Raw genomic sequence first — 26,463 nt, 5'->3', positions numbered from 1 at the left:
GCTGATGCGGGTTTCTCCTTTTCAAACACAATGTTGAAGTCGATCATATTATGATCTCTATTACATGAATGTTCATGCACTGTTAGGCTTTTAACTGAATCTGGCTCATTACTAATTATTAAATCTAATATGGCCTGCCCCCTTGTTGGTTCTAGGACATACTGATGCAGAAAGCTGTCCTGAACACACTCAAGAAATTCGCTACTTTTCTGACATGAGCTCGTCTGCTTATCCCAATCTATATGAAAGTTAAAATCCCCCATTAAAACCACTCTGTCTTTGCTACATGCTTGTCTAATCTCTGCATTTATATACTTTGCCACTTCATAGCTGCTACCAGGAGGCCTATATACAACTCCCACTACAGTCTTAAATCCTTTTCTATTTCTTAATTCTACCCATAAAGTCTCCACTGCCTGCTTACCTCTTGTTATATCCTCTCTTATCATTGAAGTAATTTCATCCTTAATCACTAAGGCTACTCCACCCCCTCTACCAGTTTCCCTATCCTTCTTGGTATATTCAGTTCCCAGTCCTGACCGTCTTGCTGCCATGTCTCAGTAATGTCTACTATGTCGTACCCTCTATGTTGAATTTGCGCCTGCAATTCATTCAATTTATTCCATATACTCTGTGTGTTTGTATAAAGAACGTTTATTTGGGCCACACACTGTAACCTGTCCTCTGCTTCAATGTTATTTTTCTCACACATTTCTTATTTCACTCTCTTAATTTAATTACATTACATCTTTTAGTTTTCCCTTTACCTGTATTGCCAAAAGCATAATTTCTGACTATCACTCTACTCTCATCCTTTCCGTTTGTTTTAGAATTATTATTTTTTATACTACCTTTTCCACTTGAACCCTCCCCCCCCCCCCCCCCCCCCATTTACCAGTTTAAAGTCCTTATGATCGCCCTATTTATCCTTTCCGCTAGGACCCTGGTCCCAGCCAGGTTAAGGTGGAGCCCATCCCAACGGTACAGTCCCTTCCTGTGTCAGTGTCCTATGAAATGGAACCCATCTTTCCCACACCACTCCTTCAGCCCCATGTTCACCTCCCTAGTCATCTAATCCCTATGTCAATTTGCATGTGGCTCGGGTAATAATCCAGCCACGTTTTATAAGGCCTATTGATAGGACCTGTATGAAAAGGGAACATTTGCCATTCATGTACCAACTTGTTAAGTGCCTTCAGATTCGAATAACATCTCCTTTTGATTGTACTCGTTTGTCCCTTTTAAAGTTAAGAGATCAGTAATGGATCATACAGAATCTGTGTGCAGCACTGAAAATTAAATGGGGTAGAATTTCTGCAGGGTTTCCTGATCTCGTACCGTAACTTTGGTGGAAAGCCCCACATAGAGTCCAGGCAAATGTTTTTATGGAAAGAACAGTCTTAAAAACTGTTTGGCTAAAATACCAGTCTAAATCTGGTAGACTAGTAATCCTATACTTTGCTAAATAATATGGGATGTCCATTTCTTTCTACCGACAGCATTGCGCTTGGAGCTGCATCGCTGGGTCTGGTGGTCACTTACCCCCTGATGAAGAGACTAACATATTGGCCACAATTAATTCTGGGTATGTAAGGACTTTGTGATTTCTTAGTAGCTCATCTGACAGGAAATAAGTGACTCTTAAAAACCACAACTGTAAATAAAATGTCTGAAACAGGGATAGTTCTTTTTTTAAGTTCTTTTTAAAAAATATATATATATTAAAGTTCACTCCTTATTATTCAATTTCTGACATACATGGTGAGTTGTGAAGTGAGTGGCTCCACACTAGAATGGTACCAGGGATGAGGGACTTCAGTTATGTGGAGAGACTGGAGAAGCTGGGGTTGTTCTCCTTAGAGCAGAGAAGGTTGAGAGGAGATTTGATAGAGGTATTCAAAATCATGACAGTTTTGATAGAGTAAATAAGGAGAAACTGTTTCCGGTTGCAGAAGGACCAGTAACCAGAGGACACAGATTTAAGGTGATTGGCAAAAGAACCGGAGGCGACATGAGGAAACATTTTTTCACACAGAGAGTTGTTATGATCTGGAATGCACTACCTGAAAGGGTGGTAGAAGCAGATTCAATAATAACTTTCAACGGGGAATTGGATAAATAATTGAAGGGGAAAAATTTACGGGGCTGTGGGAAAGAACAGGGGAGTGGGACTAATTGGGTCGCTTTTTCAAAGAGCCGGCACAGGCATGATGGGCCGAATGGCCTCCTTCTGTGCTGTAACATGATATGATACTATGAGCTCCAAAGCAATTTAAAAATTCAGAGACTGATATTTAGTTCATTACTCTGCAGCTCCTATATTTACATTATGGACCATGGAAAAAACAGATCCATATTCCTTCAATGGAAGCCACTTGGTGAATGATTTGCCATGTACGTCAGTGGGGTTGGGGGATCTGACAGTTGATACCCAACGTGGTGCATTTCTATCAGGCTGCCAGGGAACTTGTGACTTCTCCCAAAGGTTAGAAAAACAAACAATTGCAGAACATGGGGGCATAGAAAGAAGAGTACCTTAAATTGACAGTATTTCCTTCTCCAGAAGAATTTATCGCTGTAGTTTTACTGGAACTCTACTCAGATGTTTAACTTAATAACATATTTGTAACTCTTAAAACTTGAAAGTGGGTGAACTGTGTGTGCACCTGGGTGTAATGTCAAATTCTTTTACACAGACTTGATTAATAGACTTTTATCTTCTACATTAACTTTATAACTTACGATCAACAACGAAGAAAAACAATTGAAATGTTTTAATTGATGTTTCTCAGTCTGTCGCGGTGGAAAATGGTATTTGAAAGAAACATACATGGAAGGTTCACTGGGGGAAACATTGGATAAGGGCCGTTTTAAGCTATTGCCTCGCGCCCAATGATCCCTGCGCAGGTAGGACGCAAGTTTCGGCCGGCCGGAGGACTCACCTGCAATCAGCGTTCCATTCCAGACCTTGCACATGGAATTAATGTAATTCACACTTTCCACCACCAGGGGGAGCCCAATCTCTTAAAGGGAAGATGCTGCTTAGAAATCTCTTAAAGGTAGCTGGTACCTGTTATTTGCTGAAAATAACAGCCTACTGTCTGCATGGTCGCACACATAAAACACAGATGCAGGTCCCATCCCTATGTTTACACACTGATGAGTTATGTTAAAACATTGAATAAAGGTTGCGCACTACTAAATCCCACATCCTCCAACCTGCACGCCAGACCTCACCAATCTACTGATCTGAGTTGGTTCAAGGCCTGCGAGAGTGCGTGCACCAAGGTTCTCTGCTGATGCACTGGAGACCTTGGTGCAAAAGGTGGACAGAAGAAGGGACATCCTATATCCACAGGGAGGGGACAAGAGGCTCTCCAGACATCTATTCAAAAGGCAGTGGGAGGCAGCGGGGGATAAAATTAATGCCAGGTGCACAGCATCATGAACATGGATGCAGTGCAGGAAGAAGTTCAGTGCTTTGACATGAGTGATCAAGGTGAGAGAGGTCAATTGTCAAGTGGTGTCTCCTACCAACTGCACCACGCACTACACCCCCCCCACATCCCCCACATACCAACAAACTCACTCTTTCCATCAATACTCAACTCTTCTAACCGGATGCTTCCTCTCATCCTTACACATAACCACTGTTTCAAGCCGCCCGGCCACACACACTGGCAGCTATTCAATCATGACAGGCACATCACCCAGACACACGTCTCATTTTCCAGGAGAAGGTGGCGCATATCAGGAGGCAGCAAGTGGCAGTGGCATTTAGCCCCTCGAGCCTGTTCCACCATTCAGTGAGATCATGGTGGACCTGTGACCTAACTCCATATAACCGCCTTAGCCCCATAATCCCTTAATACCCTCAGTTCACAGAAATCCATCAATCTAAGATTTAACATTCACAAGTGAGCTAGCATTAATTGCCGTCTGCAGAAGAGCATTCCAAACGTCTCCCACCCTTTGCACGTAGAAGCATTTCCTAACTTCACTCCTGCACGTCCTGGCTCTAAATGTTAGGCTATGTCCCCGCGTCCTAGTATTCAAGTCGAGGAGACCTCCAAAAACAGTTACAAATATCTCGGCAGCCAGAAGCAATAATCCAGCCACTAACCTGTAAATCCTGCATGGTCCCTTTAAATAACGCTGGTGGGGAGTCCTCTAGGCACTCTAAGACATATTCAGATGGTCGGGGATAAGATTGTACGTTAAGTTGAGCATTAAGTCCCAAAATGGTGTCTATCACTTTAAATCAGTGTTGCGCACTGATTGAAGCCATTTTCTCCCTACTTTACATGATTCCAGCGTTCATTATCTGCACCTGTGCTAACTCCTCTACCAAGATGGCATCCGGCGCACATCACGCTGGAAACATGCGTGCGCATCCAAGATGCCATCTTGGATGTCCGAGGCCGTGTAGCGCCGAAACAAAGGGCGCTACACGGCCCAATTTAGCGCCCACTATTTTTCAGATACCCTCTTTAAATCCCAATAAGTTTCATATATATCTTCCAGCTTAAAAACAAATGTGTGGACAGTATTACAGAATTAAAACTTTTAAATGTAATAATAAAATGAAAGACTCCAAAAGAAAAGATACCATTTTACTTTGGAAATGTGAAATGCAATGGAGTCTCATTATGCTTAGATTTAGTTGGGTTAGAACAGCACTACTCTGCTTTCCAAGTATAAACATGTAAGGAATAATTATCTGATTTCAGCTACTAGCAGGGAGCCTCGACAGTTGGTAGTATTTATTGGAAATTTGGGCGCACAATGTGCAGTATTTTCTGACCATTTAAGTTAATCTGTCTGTGTGTCAAATGATACTTCTGGTGCTAAGTGGCTGAAAGGTCTGAGTTCCTGAGCCCATAGGGTAAGTTTTAACCCGGAGTCTGGAAAAGGGGGCGGGGGTGGGGGATTTCCTGACTGGAAACCCAGAAGAACAGGTTTCCCGGACATCCTTACGATTTTGATGTAAGAGCGTTTTTTTTTGTCGGTTTCCCCCCTGACAGGCCAGCCTGATTGACAGGCTGGCCGTCAGTTGGATGGGAGAAGAGCCAGGAAGTGGATGCGAGCAGATAAGTCTTAGATGGAAGGGGGTGGGGGTCGTCGGGAGTCATCGGGGGGGGGGTCGGTCATCGGGATCAAAGGTCAGAGATCGTGGGGTGGGGTGTTGCTGCAGGTAGAAACATAGAAACGTAGAAAATAGGAGCAAGAGTAGGCCATTCGGCCATTTGGGCCTGCTGCGCCATTCAAAATGATCATGGCTGATCGTCTAACTCAGTACTCTGTTCCCGCTTTTTCCCCATATCCCTTGATCCCTTTAGCATCAAGAAATATATCTATCTCCTTGAATATATTTAATGACTTGGCCTCCACTGCCTTCTGTGGTGGAGAATTCCACAGGTTCACCACCCTCTGAGTGAAGAAATTTCTCCTCATCTCGGTTCTAAATGGCATACCCCGTATCCTGAGACTGTGACCCCTGGTTCTGGACTCCCCAGCCATCGGGAACATCCTCCCTGCATCTAGTCTGTCTAGTCCTGTTAGAATTTTATATGTTTCGATGAGATCACCTCTCATCCTTCTAAACTCTAGTGAATATAGGCCTAGTTGACCCAATCTCTCCTCATACATCAGTCCTGCCATCCCAGGAATCAGTCTGGTAAACCTTTGTTGCACTCCCTCCATGGCAAGGATATTCTTCCTCAAATAAGGAGACCAAAACTGCACACAATACTCCAGATGTGGTCTCATCAAGGCCCCGTACAACTGCAGTAAGACATCTCTGCTCCTGTACTCAAATCCTCTTGCAATGAAGGCTAACATCATTCGCCTTCCTAACTGCTTGCTGCACCTGAATGCTCGCTTTCAGCGACTGGTGTACAAGGACATCCAGGTCTCGTTGCACCTCCCCTTTTTCCAATCTATCACCATTCAGATAATAATCTGCCTTTCTGTTTTTACAACCAAAGTGGATAACCTCACATTTATCCACGTTATACTGCATCTGCCATGTTCTTGCCCACTCACCCAACTTGTCTAAATCACATTGGAGCCTCTTTGCATCCTCCTCACAGCTCACATTCCACCCCAACTTTGTGTCGTCTGCAAACTTGGAAATGTTACATTTAGCTCCCTCATCCAAATCATTGATATATATTGTGAATAGCTGGGGCCCAAGCACTGATCCCTGCGGTACCCCACTAGTCACTGCCCGCCATCCGGAAAAAGACTCATTTATTCCTACTCTGTTTCCTGTCTGTCAACCAATTCTAAATCCATGCCAGTATATTTCCCCCCCCCCCCCCCCCCCCAATCCCATGTGCTTTAATTTTGCACACTAACCTCTTGTGTGGGACCTTATCAAAAGCCTTCTGAAAATCCAAGTACACCACATCCACTGGTTCTCCCCTATCTATTCTACTAGTTACATCCTCAAAAAAACTCCAGTAGATTTGTTAAGCATGATTTCCCTTTCATAAACCAATCCTGACTTTGTCCAATCCCGTTAATGTCTTCCAACTGTTCTGTTATCACATCTTTTATAATAGACTCTAGCATTTTCCCCACTACTGATGTTAGGCTAACTGGTCTATAATTCCCTGTTTTTTCTCTCCCTCCTTTTTTAAATAGTGTGGTTACATTTGCCACCCTCCAATCTGTAGGAACTGTTCCAGAATCCATAGAATTTTGGAAGATGATCACCAATGCATCCACTATTTCCAGGGCCACTTCCTTTAGTACTCTGGGATGTAGATTATCAGGCCCTGGGGATTTGTCAGCCTTTAGCCCCATTTATTTCCCTAGCACTTTTTTTACTAATACTGGTTTCCTTCAGTTCCTCCCTTAGTTCCCTAATGTTTCTGGGAGGTTATTTGCATCTCCTTTATGAAGACAGATCCAAAGTATGTGTTTAATTGTTCTGCCATTTCTTTGTTTCCCATTATAATTTCCCCCATTTCTGACTGTAAGGGACCTACATTTGTCTTCACTAATCTTTTTCTCTTGACATATTTATAGAAGCTTTTACAGTCAGTTTTTATGTTCCCTGCTAGTTTACTCTCATACTCTATTTTTCCCCTCTTAATCAATCTTTGTCCTCCTTTGCTGAATTCTGAACTGCTCCCAATCCTCAGGCTTGCCGCTTTTTCTGGCAATTTTATATATCTCCTCTTTGGATCTAATACTATCCCTAATTTAGTTTGTAAGCCGCGGTTGGACCACCTTTCCTGTTTTTGTTTGCGCCAGACAGGAATGAATAATTGTTGTAATTCCTGCTCACGTTCTTTAAATATTAGCCTTTGCCTATCCACCGTCATCCCTTTTAGTAAAGTTCCCCAATCTATCATAGCCAACTTGCACCTCATACTTTCGTAATTTCCTTTATTTGGATTCAGGACCCGAGTTTCGGATTCAACTACTTCACTCTCCAATTTTAATGAGGAATTCTATCATGTTATGGTCACTCTTCCCTAAGGGACCCTGCACAACAAGATTGTTAATTAATCCTTTCTCATTGCACAATACCCAGTCTAGGATCACCTGTTCTCTAGTTGGTTCCTCAACGTATTGGTCTAGAAAACCATCACGTACACACTCCAGGAATTCCTCCCCCACAGTACCACAGTATTATTGCTAATTTGGTTTGACCAATCTATATGTAGATTAAAGTCACCCATGATTATATTGTACACTTCTTGCATGCGTCTCTAATTTCCTGTTTAATGCCCTCCCCTACATCTCCGCTACTGTTTGGGGGCCTATAGACAACCCGCACCAACGTTTTCTGCCCCTTGGTGTTTCTTAGCTCCACCCATACAGATTCCACATCGTGATTTTCCGAGCCAATATCCTTCCTCACTATTGTATTGATTTCCTCCTTTACTAACAACGCTACCCCACCTCCTTTCCCTTTTTGCCTGTCCTTGCTAAATATTGAATACCCCTGGATGTTCAGTTCCCATCCTTGGTCACCCTGTAGCCATGTCTCCATAATCGCAACTATATCATAACCGTTAACATCTTTCTGCGCTGTTAATTCATCCAGCTTATTGCGAATGCTCCGTGCATTAAGACACAATGCCTTTCGACTTGTCTTTTTAAGATTGCTGGTCATCTTAGTTTTATTTTGCACTATGGCCCTATTTGTTTTTCGCCCTTGTTTTCTCTGCCTTCCACTATTGCTTCTTCCCTTTCTGTCTTTTGTTTCTATCCTTGTTTCCCCCTACTCTGTCTCCCTGCTCAGGTCCCCATCCCTCTGCCATTCTAGTTTAAACCTTCCCCAACAGCACTAGCAAACACAAGGTAGGCTTGTTGGGCATAGGGGAAGCACTCCTGCTCCTCTGGGCCCGCAAGCAGTACGATAAAGGCAATTTCAGTAGCTCCCCATCATAGACCACAGTTTACCGAATGCATCAAACAGAGCAGAGTTTAAGAATCCCAGGCTTTCCAGTATCTGGACCTGTCCTCCTCTGGCAGGAGCTTGTTCAAAGAGCCCGTCAAAGCTGGAGACGTTTATGAAGCACTAGCAAAATATACATGCGACCCACAGCATGTCAGCTAAGGTTCAGCTTAGGCAGGTTCAGCATCCTTCCTGGATCCCTTGGACTCAACTTAATTGCTTTTTCGTCACTGTAAGGGATTCATCCGGAGGAACAAAACATCCTTACCAGTCTATCAACAAGACAAGAGAAATAAAAATGCTCCTCCCTCCCTTTGCCCACTCAGTGGCTCCTTGCTGCCATTCCTAACCACGGGAGGGTGTCAGATGAGGGACTGATCCAATTGTTTCACAGAACGTGGGGCACATTTCATTGGATGGTGGAAGGTATGCTGTTCCTGTGAGTGTGGCTTTCTGCTGCTTTGCTGAGCTCCTTGGAAGCCCTAGATGTATGGATGTTTCAGGTCGATGACCTTTTGTCAGAACCCACGACATAAGGTCATCAATCTGAAACGTTAACCGTACCTTCCTCTCTCCATAGATGTGGCCTGACCTACTGAGTGTTTCCAGAATTTTCTGTTTTTATCTCCGATTTCCAATAACAGCAGTATTTTGCTTTTTCTATGGATGTTTGATGTCTTCAGGCTGACTGGTAATTCAAGTCTGCATAATCTGGCTGGAAGACTGGCAACGTGCAGTTGACCTGAAGGATCCGTCCTTCTGCACTGGGAGCAGGGAGCCCCATAGGAAGTACCTTGGGCAAAGAGAATTTCCCGTGCAAGTGCGGCATCAACAAGCAACAAAATCCTCTCTGGTAGCAGCCTCAAGGAGGCAGGAAGAACCCCTCATATACTTATATTTGGATGACGGGCTGATCCAAGTATGTTTGGTGGAGTAACTGGGGGAAGCAGACCAGACTATGTTGCCTCTGCCGCACACCTGAGAAGTATCATTGACTGGGCAAAGTCCCAGATACAGTTTGCACTGGAACTGTTTTTCTTGGGTGATCTGGTTCCATGCAGGAGCATGCACAGAATCCCTTAAAATGGACTGTTTCCACAGCAATCCTGGCTCAATACATGGCATTGAGAATGGGCTTCATGCCCCAAACTCAACAGTTCCTGTATGTGCTAGGAAACGGGGTCTTAGCAATTGTTGGACTATTGTGAAGGTACATTTAAGTCTGCTTATGCAGTGATGTCAGACCAGTCCCATTAGGGCTTATTAGCCTTCAGTTTTTCTCATTTGTTCAAAGGCTACTTGGTGATGACAGTTATGTCATCAAGTTCCCTCACAGGTAATGTTACTGCCATTTCTAATTTACACCTTCATTTGGCTGGTGGGGCGTACGGTTATGGTATGGTGAGGTGTCTTGAATTGAGAAGAAGGTCTGAAAGGTACCAATCGCCTTTTGTTACTTAGTCTGTTCTGACATTGGTCTTGAACTGACTTCTCAATCTAATCTCAGAATTGTTTTGAACCTGTGATCGTAATCTTTAATTGTTGGTAGTACTGCTAGCTTTTTGTTGCCAGGAAACTGCAATGCTTTGTTGCTTAGGAATTCAGCAGTAACTTTGGAAAGCCATTTATACTGTTCCAGCTCCATAGCTAATTATCACAAATCATGTGACTAAACAGTTGAGCTTCCCTGAAGGTCTGCTCCAGAGTTCAAACTTAATCTGGATTTATACCATTCCAGTTCCACTCTCCAATAAACCTATAACAGTAAATATTTTGAGCTTCATGTTCAAGACTCAATCTAGCCAGTCATCCAAATACAAGTATATGCGGAGTTCTCCTGCCTCCATGAGGCTGCTACCAGAGAGGATTTTGTTGCTTGTTGATCTCGCACTTGTACGGGAAATTCTCTTTGCCTGAGGTACTTCCTGTGGGGCTGTAACACGGGCTGCCAATTTGCTATTGCCTGTTTTGCGCTACCCTCCCCACGGCCAATTTCACTCTCCCGCCCCCCCCCCCCCCCCCCGAGTTTTTTATTGCGATGATTTTTTTTAATGTATCTACATATATATTAGATTTCTCCTGAATTATTGTCTGTAGGTCTTACATTCAACTGGGGAGCACTTTTAGGATGGTCTGCTGTGAAGGGTTCCTGTGATTGGTCAATCTGCCTGCCACTTTATATCTCCGGTATCATGTGGACATTGATATATGACACTATTTATGCACATCAGGTAAGGTTATAAATTAAGGTTCATCTAAATTTTAGTTCTCTAACATCCTGATTAGAACATGCAGCACCCCACGAGTTACTAAAACCAAAGTCAGATCATGTTTGTCAGGAACACTTAAAGCAGCACCTCAACATACTGTAGCAGTCCAAAAAGTACACAACAACGTGCATTTATATAACCTTTTAAGATAGAAAAACGTCCCAAGGTTCTTCAAGGAAGTGGGAGGAAAATTGACACCAACCCAAAGGAAGAGATTAAGAGCGATGTTTTGATTAAAGAGGTGGGTTTTAAGGAGGGGCTTAAAGAAGGAGAGGGAGGTGGAAAAGCAGAGTGGTTTAGAGAGGGAATTCGAGAGTAGGACCTAGGCTGAAGGCACATCCACCAAAGGGAGGAGCGAGTACACAACACATGGAATATCAGCAGTGGTGTTTCACACAAAATATCTCCTATATTTGTTGTACCTGAAACTCTGGTCTTTTTATGTTCAAATAACTATGTCTTGCAAAATTTGAGTTACTGGATCATGATTTAGGGCTGTTGTGATTCTGTGATTTATCCATTCATTTAACAGTACAATTCTTTCAGGTGCTTCTCTGCTTCCTCCAGCAACAAGCAGAGTCAAATTTTGTAATAATTTTGTTTGTGTTTTATTTAGTAGTTTATGAATGAACTTTTACAAGTGAAGTTAGTATTTAAAAACAACGGGCCTGTTAAACCATAGGGAATATTTTGCTTTTGTTACAAAATACAAATAAGTTCTTCTACCTTCCTAATTTTGGGAGGAGTGACATTTGAGCAACATCTATTGAAATTGCCAAAGCTTTTAGTGTATACTTGTGTGTAGATATTTTTATTTTTTAAATATTGCTGCTGAACTCTTTCATACCGTGCATACCATATAAATCAATCTTAGTTGTAAACTTTTTTCCTTTCTGCTGGGGAGGTGTGTTGTCTCCAGGTACTTGTGCACCTACAAGCAAGGTAGTTATGAACTCCTAATTGCTTTGGTTTTGGGTGCATGGGCATCCTGAGCTGACAAATACCAGGCAGTGATATTTTGCATTCGAAGCGTGACAGACCTCTCTTGAGCTTGTGTTATTCTGGGTTTCTGTATCTAGGATAAAACAGACGATGTTCTAGTAGGAGTGAAATCAACTGCACTGAGATTTCAAGAACAGACCAAACAATGGTTATTGGGATTTAGCACAGTCATGCTGACGGGATTGACGGTGGTAGGACTAAACACTGAACAGATGTTGCCCTACTACGCTGCTGTGGTGGCTGTTGGAACTCACCTGGCCCATCAGGTATGAACATTTGCAGCTTTCGGTACTTACAAATGGTACTAAAAATGCCTTGTAGAAATTACATGAGGCTGGAGTTGGGCTAGAATTATAACTTTAGTTTTTACTTTTTGTCCTTTTTCTCAAAACTAAGAGTAGCTTGTTATTGATAGTCCCTTTAAAATATTTTGTTTGTTCTAATACAGCCAAATCCCCTGCACAAGTTGCAACGAAGAGCTTCAATAAATTATCACAAAAGTAGTGGTATTTAAGGGGAACTATTAACAAATTTTGTCAAAACCATATAATTGGTATGTGTTTTTTAAGTGTTGAAGATGTGCCAACTTAGCATTTGCATGTTGTGTAGCAGTAGATCCTGCAAAAGTTGCATTCTGCAAGAATTTAACAATGAATTTGCAATTAGGCTTTTGGTTTTGGACAGCAAAAATTGGTCTGTAACAGTTTAAAGCTTTAATGGCTCACAACAGTTAACACTGAACATTTTGGTCATCAATGAATAATCAGTTACCACAAAAGATAATTGAATTGGAATTCATAATACAAGCAGATACTACTTGTGCGGTGTAGGGCAGTGCTCTGTGTATTTGCAGCTTCAGTGAAAAGATTTCTGAGAATTACCACAAAGAATGTAATTTTCATCAAAGTAATGTTTTGGTTGCTTCCCCACTGACGACAACAACTTGCATTTATATAGCGCCTTTTAATGTAGTAAAACGTCCCAAGTGACCCAGCATATTAATCTATTGACACGATAGGTTCTAACTTGCAGTCCCTTACATCCTCAGTTTCCGATCATGATTGTCCATCAAATGGAGATGAGACACTCGTTTTGTGGTGTGGCGGGGGGGCGTGCGGTGGGGAGAGATGATTCATGAACCTCCTAGTGGTTGATTAAGCACGTCGTTGCCAGAGTCCTGGGAGTACGTTGCCTCCTTGCCCTCTCAGCTGGAGAATGTACCTGGCCCAGGGAGTCACACGGAATCAGCAGTGCTCCAGCATTTACGAGCAGCCCATATCTAACAGGAAAATTGGATCTTGATCTAAAAGCAGGAAACAACAAACTCTGAAAGCTTGTGGGGCCTTGTACTGTAATTTTCAAACCCATTTTTAAAATGACTTCTAGGAACTCATACTATATATGAGGTAGCAGTCTTTTAAAAAAATGATTTTTGGATTGCCTATCACTTCTGAGAATCCCAATGGCTGTTTTAATTGCAGTAGTCTCTTGACTTTTCATCTGTTTCTCCTACACCTCAGTTGCTTTTCCTGCTGACTATTCTGCCCCCATTTCCCATGAGTTTTTATGAACTCTCAAAATGACTGTTCAAGTTATGCCACCAGTTGACAAATCACATGCAGCATTGGTCTCGTGCCTGTCCACATTGTTTAGTTTGTGCTCTTTAAATACAAAATCTTTGAATGTGTTTGAAAACTCCCTTTCATCTGATGTTGGCTGTACTGCAAAGGCTGCGTGGAGCGGATTCCTGTTAAAATTATTCAAGATCACTTTCAAATTGGTGTCAACTTGATAGACAAAAAGTCAGAAAGTATCTGGGGAAAGGGGAATGAAAGGTCAATGAGATAAAATATGTTCTGGCTCTTTCTAGATTACTCATTAACTACCAAATTCTACATTTCAAATATATATGTTGTAAATCACATTGAAAATAACAAAGACCTTGAAGAATTGAGAAATCTGTCCCAATGTGCTCTTTGTAGCAGGTTGTCAAATATTGTCAAGATAAAGTCTCTCATTGGACACTTTATCTTGTGTTTATAAATGGAAGAGGGTAACCACTGACTCGGTAATGTGAATGGGCCGGAATTTGCTGATAAAATAACGGCTTCTGAACTACACACGCTGTTATTAATGTGCAAATCAGCCAGCAACTTGTGACGAGGAAGAGATGCCCCGTGAATGCGAATTACCTCAAGTTGCTGACCGATTTGCGCTGCACCACTGTTACCTTCAAGAAAACTGCATCTCGTGCTTAACCTCCCCATAAGTTTCATGAAGTTGCTGCATTTGCACATTAATTGACCATTAAACTCACCACAGAAAGTTAAGTCCAGTAATTAATAGCGTAAGGATGCTTTTAACAACGTGATAATTGTCACTTACTGCCAATCAACCTTTCTGGCTCAGAAAGTGAACAATTAAAAGTGTGGAGTCTCATTCCTTCAAATAGTGAATTGTTGTTGGAGATTTTTAAAATTAAAAATTTTAAAAAATCTTTCCTTTCTATCTCTCTCTTCACTCTCTCTTAATCCAATCTTTCTTTCCCTCTCTTTATTTCTCTTTCTGTACCTGATTTGACATTGAATTCATCCACTCTAAATCACCCTCCTTCTCAGCCCTTCCTTTGTTTATTTCTCAATCCTTTAATCTCATTGGTTTAGGAGATACACTGTTTGTCCCGTTGTTCACTGAGGTCTCAAGATGCCCCAATGCCTGATATCAGCTCACATTTCCTGCAACTTACAGGACAAAAAATTTTGAGCTGAAGGGTGCAGGAAAAGTTTAACTAACCAGGCATGCTGTGAAATGCCTTGCTCCAGCAAATTCTGGCCCATTGCATTTATAGCTGTTGACTGATTTCCATTTTAATTAAAGTTAAGACTTTTTTTAATGCATTGGACAAGTTTACACAAGACCACCGAATGCAGGAGTTTTTTTTTCATTCGTTCATGGGATGTGGGTGTCGCTGGTAAGGCCGGCATTTATTGACCATCTCTAATTGCCCTTGAGAAGGTGGTGATGAGCCGCCTTCTTGAACCGCTGCAGTCCATGTGGTGAAGGTTCTCCCACAGTGCTGTTAGGAAGGGAGTTCCAGGATTTTGACCCATTGATGATGAAGGAACGACGATATATTTCCAAATCGGGATGGTGTGTGACTTGGAGGGGAACGTGCAGATGGTGGTGTTCCCATGTGCCTACTGCCCTTGTCCTTCTAGATGGTAAAGGTCGCGGGTTTGGGAGGTGCTGTCAAAAAAGCATTGGCGAGTTGCTGCAGTGCATCCTGTAGATGGTACACACTGCAGCCACAGTGCGCCAATGGTGAAGGGAGTGAATGTTTAGGGTGGTGGATGGGGTGCCAATCAAGCGGGCTGCTTTGTCCTGGATAGTGTCGAGCTTCTTGAGTGTTGTTGGAGCCGCACTCATCCAGGCAAGTTGAGAGTATTCCATCACACTCCAGACTTGTGCCCTGTAGATGCTGGAAAGGCTTTGGGGAGTCAGGAGGTGAGTCACTCGCTGCAGAATACCCAGCCTCTGACCTGCTCTTGTAGTCACAGTATTTTTATGGCTGGTCCAGTTAAGTTTCTGGTCAATGGTGACCCCCAGGACATTGGTGGTGGGGGATTCGGCGATGGTAATACCGTTGAATGTCAAGGGGAGGTGATTAGACTCTCTCTTGTTGGAGATGGTCATTGCCTGGCACTTGCCTGGCACGAATGTTACTTGCCACATATAATCTCAAGCCTGGATGTTGTCCAGGTCTTGCTACGTGCGGGCACGGACTGCTTCATTATTTGAGGGGTTGCGAATGGAACTGAACACTGTGCAATCGTCAGCGAACATCCCCATTTCTGATCTTATGATGCAGGGAAGGTCATTGATGAAGCAGCTGAAGATGGTTGGGCCTAGGACACCGCCCTGAGGAACTCCTGCAGCAATGTCCTATGGCTGAGATGATTGGCCTCCAACAACCACTACCATCTTCCTTTGTGCTAGGTATGACTCCAGCCACTGGAGAGTTTTCCCCCTGATTCCCATTGACTTCAATTCTACTATGGCTCCTTGGTGCCACACTCGGTCAAATGCTGCCTTGATGTCAAGGGCAGTCACTCTCACCTCACCTCTGGAATTCAGCTCTTTTGTCCATGTTTGGACCAAGGCTGTAATGAGGTCTGGAGCCGAGTGATCCTGTCAGAACCCAAACTGAGCATCGGTGAGCAGGTTATTGGTGAGTAAGTGCCACTTGATAGCACTGACGATGACACCTTCCATCACTTTGCTGATGATTGAGAGTAGACTGATGGGGCGGTAATTGGCTGGATTGGATTTGTCCTGCATTTTGTGGACAGGACATACCTGGGCAATTTTCCACATTGCCAGTGTTGTAGCTGTACTGGAACAGCTTGGCTAGAGGTACAGCTAGTTCTGGAGCACAAGTCTTCATCACTACAGCCGGGATGTTGTCGGGGCCCATAGCCTTTGTTGTATCCAGTGCACTCTACCGTTTCTTGATATCAGGTGGAGTGAATCAAATTGGCTGAAGACTGGCTTCTGTAATGGTAGGGATACCGGGAGGAGGCCGAGAGGAATCACCCACTCAGCACTTCTGGCTGAAGATGGTTGCAAACGCTTCGCGGAGCCTCCTTCTCCCGTTAGTTGTTTAATTGTCCACCACTATTCACGACTGGATGTGGCAGGACTGCAGAGCTTTGATCTGATCCGTTGGTTGTGGAATTGCTTAGCCCTGTCTATAGCATGTTGCTTCCGCTACTTAGCATGCATGTAGTCCTGTGTTGTAGCTTCACCAGGTTGGCACATTATTTTTAGGTACACCTGGAGCTGCTCCTGGCATGCCCTTCTACACTCCTCATTGAACCAGGGTTGATCCCCTGGCTTGTTAGTAATGGTAGAGTGAGGAATATGCCGGGCCATGAGGTTACAGATTGTGCTGGAATACAATTCTGCTGCCGCTAATGGCCCACAGCGCCTCATGGATGCCCAGTTTTGAGCTCCTAGATGTGTTCTGAATCTATCCCATTTAGCACGGTGGTAGTGCCACACAACACGTTGGATGATGTCCTCAGTGTGAAGACGGGACTTTGTCTCCACAAGGACTGTGCGGTGGTCACTCTTACCAATACTGTCATGGACAGATGCATCTCCGACAGGTAGATTGGTGAGGATGAGGTCAAATAGGTTTTTCCCTTGTTTTGGTTCGCTCACCACCTGCCGCAGGCCCAGTCTGGCAGCTATGTCCTTCAGGACTTGGTCTGCTCGCTCAGTAGTGGTGTTACCAAGCCACTCTTGGTGATGGGCATTGAAGTCCCCCACCCAGAGTACATTCTGTGCCCTCGCTACCTTCAGTGCTTCCTCCAAGTGATGCTCAACATGGAGGAAGACTGATTCATAAGCTGAGGGAAGTGGTAGGTGGTAATCAGCAGGAGGTTTCCTTGTCCATGTTTGACTTGGTGCCATGAGATTTCATGGGGGCCGGAGTCAATGTTGAGGACTCCCAGGGCCACTCCCTCCTGACTGTATATCACTGTACCACCACCTCTGGTGGGTCTGTCCTGCCGGTGGGACAGGACATACCCAAGGATGGTGATGGAAGAGTCTGGGACTTTGGCTGAAAGATATGATTCTGTGAGTATGGCTATGTCAGGCTGTTGCTTGACTATCCATGGGACAGCTCTCCCAATGTTGGTACAAGTTCCCAGATGTTCGTGAGGAGGACTTGACAGGGTCGACTGGGCTTGGTTTGCCTTTGTCGTGTCCAGTACCTTGTGGTCCGATGCTGGGTGGTCCATAACATAACCATTATGCTACCGTACCCAACAGTGAGATCAACGTGATGGCTTCAGAGCAGGCTGTTCCTGACAGCTTCAGGATCAAAGCCTGCCTGAAAACATCACATTCAGGTACCTTTTGAGTGTCGAAGCTGCTTGCAAACCTCAGATTCTACCCAGTAATATAACCTTGGATCAGGATATCTGGTGTGCCCATGTTTTATGTAGTGTATTCTCACTTTGGTGCATGCGGAGGGGGGGGAAATGGATATGAGGGGACTGTAACATGCAGGAATAGTCTGATCATGAACTATGAGCAAGAGATAGGAAAATCATATCATCATTGTCGGTACAGCACAGGAGGAGGCCATTCGACCCATCATTTCTGTGCCGGCTCTTTGAAAGAGCTATCCAATTAGTCCCATTCCCCTGCTCTTTCCCCATAGCCCTGTAAGCATTTTCCCTTCACGTATTTATCTAATTCCCTTTTGACAGTTACTGTGGAATCTACTTCCACCACCCTTTCAGGCAATGCATTGCAGATCATTACAACTCACTGCGTTAAAAATTTTTCCTCATGTCGCCTCTGGCTCTTTTGCCAATCACCTTAAATCTGTGTCCTCTGATTAGTGACCCTTCTGCCATTGAAATCAGTTTCTCCTTATTTACTCCATCAAAACCGCTCATGATTTTGAACACCTCTATCAAATCACCCCTTAACCTTCTCTGTTCTAAGGAGAACAACCCCAGCTTCTCCGATCTCTCCACATAACTGAAGTACCTCATCGCTGGCACCATTCCAGTAAATCTCTTCTGCGCCCTCTCTAAAGCCTTGACATCCTTCCTAAAGTGTGGTGCCCAGAATTGAACACAATACTCCAGCTGAGGCCTCACTAGTTTTTTATAAAAGTTTTGCATAATTTCCTTGCTTTTGTACTTTATGCCTCCATTAATAAAGCCCAGGATCCCACATGTTTTGTTTAACAGCCTTCTCAACTTGTCCTGCCACTTCCAAAGATTTGTGTATGTGCACCCCCAGGTCTCTCTCTTCCTGCACCCACTTTAAAATTGTACCATTTACTTTATATTGTTTCTCCACATTCTTCCTACCAAAATGCATCACTTCACACTTCTCTGTGTTAAATTTCATCTGCCATATGTCTGTCCATTTCACCAGTCCTCCTAAAGTCTGTTACTATCCTCCTATTGTTTACTGCATTTCCGAATTTCCTGTCATCTGCAAACTTTGAAATTATATCCTCTATACCCAAGTCCAGGTCATTAATATGTATCAAAAAGAGCAGTGGTCCTAATACCGACCCATGGGGAACACCACTGTATACTTCCAGTCTGAAAATTAAGCATTCACCACTATTCTCTGCTTTCTATCCCTTAGCCAATTTTATATCCACACTGCCACTGTCCCTTTAATCCCATGGGCATTAATTTTGCTAACAAGTCTATTATGTGGTACTTTATCAAATGCCTTTTGAAAATCCATATACACAACATCAACCCTTTCCGTTACTTCCTCAAAGAAATCAATGAAGTTAATCAAACATGATTTTCCTTTAACAAATCCGTGCTGACTTTCATTTATTAGCCCATACTTTTCCAAGTGAGGATTAATTTTGTCCCGGATTATTGGGCATGATTTTAGCCTGGAAAGAGGGTGGGTTGGGGGCGGGGGGACAGTAACATTTGCAAAAATCCAAAACCCGCCTCCAACCCAACCATCACGGAGGCGGGTCGAAGGGCGGGCAACCAACCTGATTTCAGGAGGCAGATCAGCATTAAAAGCTTTTAAAGAAGCTGCGGGCCTCCGTTTTCAAAGCTTTTTTTGATTTTAGCCCCTGGGGGTCGGGATTCCCGGGCCTTCTGCTTCACACCACATGAGAGGGGGCGAGGAGGCCCAAAACTGCAGGTAAGTGCCTTTATAGAACAGCTTGTGGGCCCGGTGGAGCTGGGGTGCTTCCCCCAAGACCAACAGGCCTACCTGCAGCGACCTCCAACCCCCTCCGCCATCTCCAACCCCCCCCCCGCCATCTCCGACCCCCCCCGCCATCTCCGACCCCCCCCGCCGCCATCTCCGACCCCCCCCCCCGCCATCTCCGACCCCCCCCCCCGCCATCTCCGACCCCCCCCCCCCGCCATCTCCGACCCCCCCCCCGCCATCTCCGACCCCCCCCCCGCCATCTCCGACCCCCCCCCGCCATCTCCGACCCCCCCCCGCCATCTCCGACCCCCCCCCCGCCATCTCCGACCCCCCCCCGCCATCTCCGACCCCCCCCCCGCCATCTCCGACCCCCCCCCGCCATCTCCGACCCCCCCCCGCCATCTCCGACCCCCCCCCGCCATCTCCGACCCCCCCCCCCGCCATCTCCGACCCCCCCCCCGCCATCTCCGACCCCCCCCCCCGCCATCTCCGACCCCCCCCCCGCCATCTCCGACCCCCCCCCCGCCATCTCCGACCCCCCCCCCCGCCATCTCCGACCCCCCCCCCCGCCATCTCCGACCCCCCCCCCCCGCCATCTCCGACCCCCCCCCCCCGCCATCTCCGACCCCCCCCCCCCGCCATCTCCGACCCCCCCCCCCGCCATCTCCGACCCCCCCCCCCGCCATCTCCGACCCCCCCCCCCCGCCATCTCCGACCCCCCCCCCCGCCATCTCCGACCCCCCCCCCCCGCCATCTCCGACCCCCCCCCCCCCGCCATCTCCGACCCCCCCCCCCCCGCCATCTCCGACCCCCCCCCCCGCCATCTCCGACCCCCCCCCCCCCCGCCATCTCCGACCCCCCCCCCCCCGCCATCTCCGACCCCCCCCCCCCCCGCCATCTCCGACCCCCCCCCCCCCGCCATCTCCGACCCCCCCCCCCGCCATCTCCGACCCCCCCCCCCGCCATCTCCGACCCCCCCCCCCGCCATCTCCGACCCCCCCGCCATCTCCGACCCCCCCCCCCGCCATCTCCGACCCCCCCGCCATCTCCGACCCCCCCCCCCCCCGCCATCTCCGACCCCCCCCCCCCCGCCATCTCCGACCCCCCCCCCGCCATCTCCGACCCCCCCCCCCCCCGCGCCATCTCCGACCCCCCCCCCCCCCCCGCCATCTCCGAACCCCCCCCCCGCCATCTCCGACCCCCCCCCCGCCATCTCCGACCGACCCCCCCCCCGCCATCTCCGACCCCCCCCCCCCCCGCCATCTCCGACCCCCCCCCCCGCCATCTCCGACCCCCCCCCCCCGCCATCTCCGACCCCCCCCCCCGCCATCTCCGACCCCCCCCCCCGCCATCTCCGACCCCCCCCCCGCCATCTCCGACCCCCCCCCCGCCATCTCCGACCCCCCCCCCGCCATCTCCGACCCCCCCCCCGCCATCTCCGACCCCCCCCCGCCATCTCCGACCCCCCCCCGCCATCTCCGACCCCCCCCCGCCATCTCCGACCCCCCCCCGCCATCTCCGACCCCCCCCCGCCATCTCCGACCCCCCCCCCCCGCCATCTCCGACCCCCCCCCCCGCCATCTCCGACCCCCCCCCCCCCCCCGCCATCTCCGACCCCCCCCCCCCCCGCCATCTCCGACCCCCCCCCCCCCCGCCATCTCCGACCCCCCCCCCCCCGCCATCTCCGACCCCCCCCCCCCCCCGCCATCTCCGACCCCCCCCCCCCCCCCGCCATCTCCGACCCCCCCCCCCCCCCCGCCATCTCCGACCCCCCCCCCCCGCCATCTCCGACCCCCCCCCTGCCTGCCTCGTCTTCCTGGCAACTCTCCTGCCTGACTGAGACCGGCCTGTCGGGCGGGAAAGCGGCAAAAAATAATGTCGTCCTTACATCAAAATCATATGGATGTCCGGGAAACCCGTACTTCCAGGTTTCTCGTCAGGAATTCCACCGCCCCCTTCCCGGTTCCGGGCTAAAATCTTGCCCATTGTATCTAAACGTTTCCCCACCACCGATGTTAGACTGACTGGCCTGTAATTGCCAGGTTTATCACTCTCCACTTTTTTGAACAGGGTTTTAACATTTGCAATATATTTTAAGAATTAGTAACATTTTGATATTTCACCTTCTGAAATGGAATTGCTTTAATTTATGTCACAGGCCACCGCCAGAAATCACAGATCAGGTTAATTGCCTTCTTCAGTGAATCACTATTGCAAAACTGAAAAATATATCTTATTTCTAAAACCAGTCTGTACGTCTCTGTCTTTTCCCTCTGTGTAACCTAAATAAACCATGGTGTACCTCAGAATATGTTCCTGCTATAGGAATACTGTTAATTGCATCTTTACGCAAAGTAATAAGTTAAATAAATTAATATTGTCCTATATTTATTGCCTATGTTATCATATATTCTGCGTCACAGCTTATTTTGTGGTTGTATTTTATTTCAATTGTAAAGTAACACAATCTCTATAAACATTACATTAGCAGAAAATATTGGCTTGGCTGGGGATAGAAATGCCATGCACTGCCAGTTCATGTTCAAATGTACATTGTATAAATAGTTTAGATAGATTGGAGATGGTTCAAAGAAGAGCGACGATAGTGAAACTAGCACTTAAGAGTCCAAATTCGAAGGAGAAATTCCGAGAACTGAACTTGTTTCTGTTGCAGAAGATAAGACTGAGAAGTTGGATAGGACAGTATCAAAGTCTCAATATTTCTGTGGCCCAAAATTGAAATCCTCTTCACCGGCAAGCTGCCTGGGGACGCCCAGCCGGTCTTATGTAAGTGAGGCCTGAGGCCCAATATCAGGTGTGCCTCGGGCCTATCCATTAAAGGGCAGGGATAGTTCCCTGCACCCAGTTAGTGTTGGCGTGAACTAATTGCTACGCCAAAGTGTTCCACCACAAGGGAAGGAATAAATCAAATATTATGTATCGTGACCTATTTGAATTGTGACTTGGCTATTCAGAGAGCAGCATGTATTGGCCATAGAGAAATTTGTGACCCAGATTATCCTTCCTTTGTTGTTGGAAAACAAATTTTGGAGGTAGGAATCCTGCAAGAGAAAAAACAAAATCCAGTTCACATATCAAGAAATTCGAAGTTTTAATAATAGGGAATGACTGATTTTAAGATTATCAAGTTATCAACAGGAACTAGTCTACAGTTACTTCATCCAAACAATAACAAATACAGTGTTGTGATGTATCAATCACACTACAAACTTTTTATGCCAACTATCTTTCAACTATCTTCTTGGATAAGAAAATAATTTTATTGAAATGTGTAAAAACTGTAAAATTTGTGCCCTTTTAAGATGCTGATTTATCTCAATGCAAAATTCTGTTCTTTCTAAAACAGATATACTCATTGGACATAAATAACCCTCAAGATTGCTGGAAGAAATTCTGTTTGAATCGCACATTGGGATTTATACTGTTTTCTGGAATTGTGCTTGGAAATCTGTGGAAAGGAAAGAATAAGACTGATAAAACTGAAAAGGTGCAGCAATGATCTGTAGTTATCGTCAGCCGTTGACCTAGAAATCAAAACGATGCAGTAAAGCAGATAAAGATATCACTGTTGATATCGTATCTTATATTGCTATTATATAAATGTCCTGTACATTGTTCTCAGAAAAAACTAATTTATTCTAAGTACAGTTTTAAAAATTAGCTTTTTGAATTATTCAACTGTTTATCAAAAAGAGTCAAAATTACTCTTGTTACATCTTTGAGCTTTATTGAAATATTTCTCTTGTGATCAATATCAAACATCACTCCTGTAAGCAAGTCCTTGCTCCCCACAAACCAGAATGTGAAAGAAGACTTGACTAGCTGAGAAAGATAGCTCTGCTTGGCCGTGGAAACGTTGGCTAACTTCCCCGCACCAAGCCTCTGGGGTTTCCTTTGGGATCTTTGCCCCTCATCCCCCAGCTTCAATTAACCAGGATAGCTAGGTTACTTGAGTTCAAGACTTTCAAATATTCCCACAAAAAAGGGAATACAATACGTATTTTTCACACTTCCATAGGTGGCCCAGCTTCCACAGAATTTAAAACACCGAGGATACTTGCTGGCTGGCGAGATATGTCTCGAGTGCTTTAAAGTTGAAAACTGAGATACAGAAAAACAAAACCTGTCTTCCATAGTTGAAGCATGTTGATCAAATTAATGCAATAGTTTCCTCAAGTTCGCCCAGATGCGAAGCCCCAGTCCATTTGCAGGATTTGATTAATTTTAGGACAAATAAAGCAGTTAGTGTTAAATGGTTTCTGCTTGCTTTTCAATCAAAACGTATTTGTATAGGAATAATGCCATTGAAGTGACATTTTGCATAGCAGACGGCAACAACAACTTACATTATGTGGCGCCGAAGAACATCCCAAAGCACTTCACAGAGGCATAGGAAAAATGGGCAAGATTAGAAAAGGTAACCTTGGTCACAGAGGTGGACTTTAAAGAGAATCTTGGAAACGGAGGTGGAGGGACTTATTAGATGGGACTTCGGCAACTGAAGATATGGCTGCTATTGGTGTGGTGAAGGGAGTGGGGAATGCATAAGTCACCAGCATCAGAAGAATGGAGAGTGTTGTAGGAGATTACAGAGATAGGGTGGGGTGAGGCCATGGAGGAATTTAAACACAAGAATCAGAATTTTAGATTTGACATGTTGGGGAACAGGGAGCTAATATAGGTCTTGGTACGGGATAGGATACGGGCAGCAGAGCTTTGAGTGAGCTAATGTTAATGGAGGATGGAAGCCAGCCAGGAGAGCATTGGATTAATCGAGCATGGAGGTGACAAACAAGTTCACAGTAATCAAATTTAAAGTGACCAGCGACATCTCTCAAATACATATTTCAAAAAAATATGATTTGAAATGTAATGAAGTCCTACTGTCACACTCTAATACATTTTCCCAATATGATTCCCAGAAATATGTTTATATTGACTGAAACAAAAAAGAGAAAGGCACATTTATATAGTGCCTTTCATGACCTCGGGTCATCCCAAAACACTTTACAGCCAATTAAGTTGAAGTATAGTCACTGTTGTAATGTAGGAAACACGGCAGCCTAAGTCCCACAAACAGCAATGTGATAATGACCAGTTAATCTGTTTTAGTGATATTGGTTAAGGGATAAATATTGGCCAGGACACTGAGGGGAAGTCCCCTTCTTTGAAATAGGGCCATGAGCTTTTATGTACACCTGAGAGGGCAGACAGGGGCTCAGTTTAATGTCTCAACCGAAAGACGGCACCTCCGACAGTGCAGCACTCCATCAGTACTGCATTGGACTGTCAGTCTGGATTATATGCTCAAGTTTCTGGAGTGGTACATGAATACTCAACCTTCTGACTCAGAGCTGAAAGTGCTACCACTGAGCCACAGCTGACACTGCTATATAATAAGCCATATACTGAGCTGAGATTTTAATTCATGGATTGAACATTTCACAGCTTTAGGATATCACAGCTTAAGACTTTTGAGTGATCACAAAATAAAGGAAATGGGGACTGAAATTAGTGAAAGATTGATATTTTTGAAAGTTTTCTAAATTCAGGAGAGATTCCTTAGGATTGGAAAATGGCAAACACAACTATTCAGAAAAAGGTGAAGGGGTGAATTTCCATGGGGATTCTCCTGAGCGACGCCGTGACTTCAGACAATCCGCTGAAATCCTGGAGAAACAGTTTCTCCTCGGTGTCCATGGAACTAATACTAAAGTTACTGTAGACAATCGGGAGGATGCCCATGGAATTTCAACCCCCAAGAGACAGACCTAGAAACAATGGGCTCTATTTTAGCACCCGCAATCGGGTGCGTTCCTGGCGGGGGGGCTCCGAAAATCGGGGATTCCCGGGGCGGGTCGGGAGCCCGGTTCCAACCCGCCCACTTCCGAGTTTCCCACAGACGCGCTGACATGTGCGCACAGCCCCCGCATGTGGGACTCCTGCCGGCAATTAAAGCCGGCGGGGTGCCACTTAAAGTATTTATTTAGGTATTTCAGGTCGTTTACAGACCTGATTATGGAGATATTTCAGGAGGGTTGGGATTTTACAAACAACTGGAACTGTTTCCCGTACTGGGGGAAACACTCCCAGTTCAAATGGACGTGTTGCAGCCATCAGCCTGTGGCAGCTGCAAGGTCCATTTGACAGGTGGGGGGAGGGAGACCCTCACTCATTGCAGGAGGCCACTCTGTCACTTTGGACAAAGTTTGGCCTCCACCACCCTCCTCCGAACAATAAAATTCACCAACTTGCACACTTACCCCGGTGTCCAGACATATGTACCTACCTTGCGGACCCCTCAGATGTACATCTTCCAGATGGGGGCCGCCGTAGCTGCAGTCATGACCTCGGAGGGCGAACAGCATCACCAGCCTCGCCGGCCACGGTGTCCACCTCTGACACGTGGAGCTCCACAACACAGTGCTGTGACACATCCACCTGCACAGCAGGAGGGAGGGCAACCGCAGAGAGAGGTGCGTCGCAGAGGGCACTACCCTCGCCACAGGGTCCACAGACCGAGGCTCAGCTTCCTGGACCTCTCTGAGCAGCAGTGCACATGGAGGCTCAGAGTCACTCGACATGTAGTCGTGGACATATGCAGCTTCCTTCATGCCGAGCTGCTCCCGGCTGGCCCGAGCACCATCTTCTTACCTGTCGCTGTCAAAGTCACCACTGCCCTCAACAACTTCTCCGCATCCTTCCAGGGTGCCACCGGGGACATCGCCGACGTCTCTCAGTCGTCTGCACAAAAGAGCCCTGCAAATACACCCACACCCACTCTGCAGTGACACAATGGGTGTCATCAGTTGTGGGTCTTCATTGTGATCCTCAGGAAAGGGCATTATTGCACAAACCAGACAAGATTTGCAAAGACGTGGCAGTAGTGGTGCCAATATAATATGTAATGTGAGGTGAACAGAAATTAAATATAAGTAAAAACCATGACAAACCCTCAAACACCCTTGTGCATTCCCTTCATGCTCACGAAACGTTTGCCTTATGCTGCCTACTGCACATATGTGATGCATG

At 46.0% G+C, this 26,463-nt stretch overlaps 1 protein-coding gene across 2 annotated transcripts in view; it reads left to right on the top strand.

Annotated features, from left to right (window-relative positions):
* Nucleotides 1-23,684, top strand: part of coq2 (coenzyme Q2 4-hydroxybenzoate polyprenyltransferase) — a 33,721-nt gene extending 10,037 nt beyond the window's left edge. Inside the window, exons 4-8 of one of the 2 annotated variants that reach the window (XM_067990042.1) lie at nt 1,500-1,585; nt 10,514-10,647; nt 11,766-11,954; nt 19,325-19,398; nt 22,778-22,892. In XM_067990042.1, coding sequence (XP_067846143.1) covers nt 1,500-1,585; nt 10,514-10,647; nt 11,766-11,954; nt 19,325-19,398; nt 22,778-22,796 — 502 coding nt within the window. In that variant the 3' untranslated portion in view covers nt 22,797-22,892. Of the gene's footprint in view, nt 1-1,499; nt 1,586-10,513; nt 10,648-11,765; nt 11,955-19,324; nt 19,399-22,777 lie in introns of both variants that reach the window. The other variant, XM_067990034.1, reaches the window with a different exon arrangement.
* The last annotated feature ends 2,779 nt before the right edge of the window (nt 23,685-26,463 follow it).

Source organism: Heptranchias perlo, chromosome 1 (genome assembly GCF_035084215.1).
Source record: "Heptranchias perlo isolate sHepPer1 chromosome 1, sHepPer1.hap1, whole genome shotgun sequence".
NCBI classification, from domain to species: Eukaryota; Metazoa; Chordata; class Chondrichthyes; order Hexanchiformes; family Hexanchidae; genus Heptranchias; species Heptranchias perlo.
This window is presented reverse-complemented; position numbering and strand designations above follow the sequence as displayed.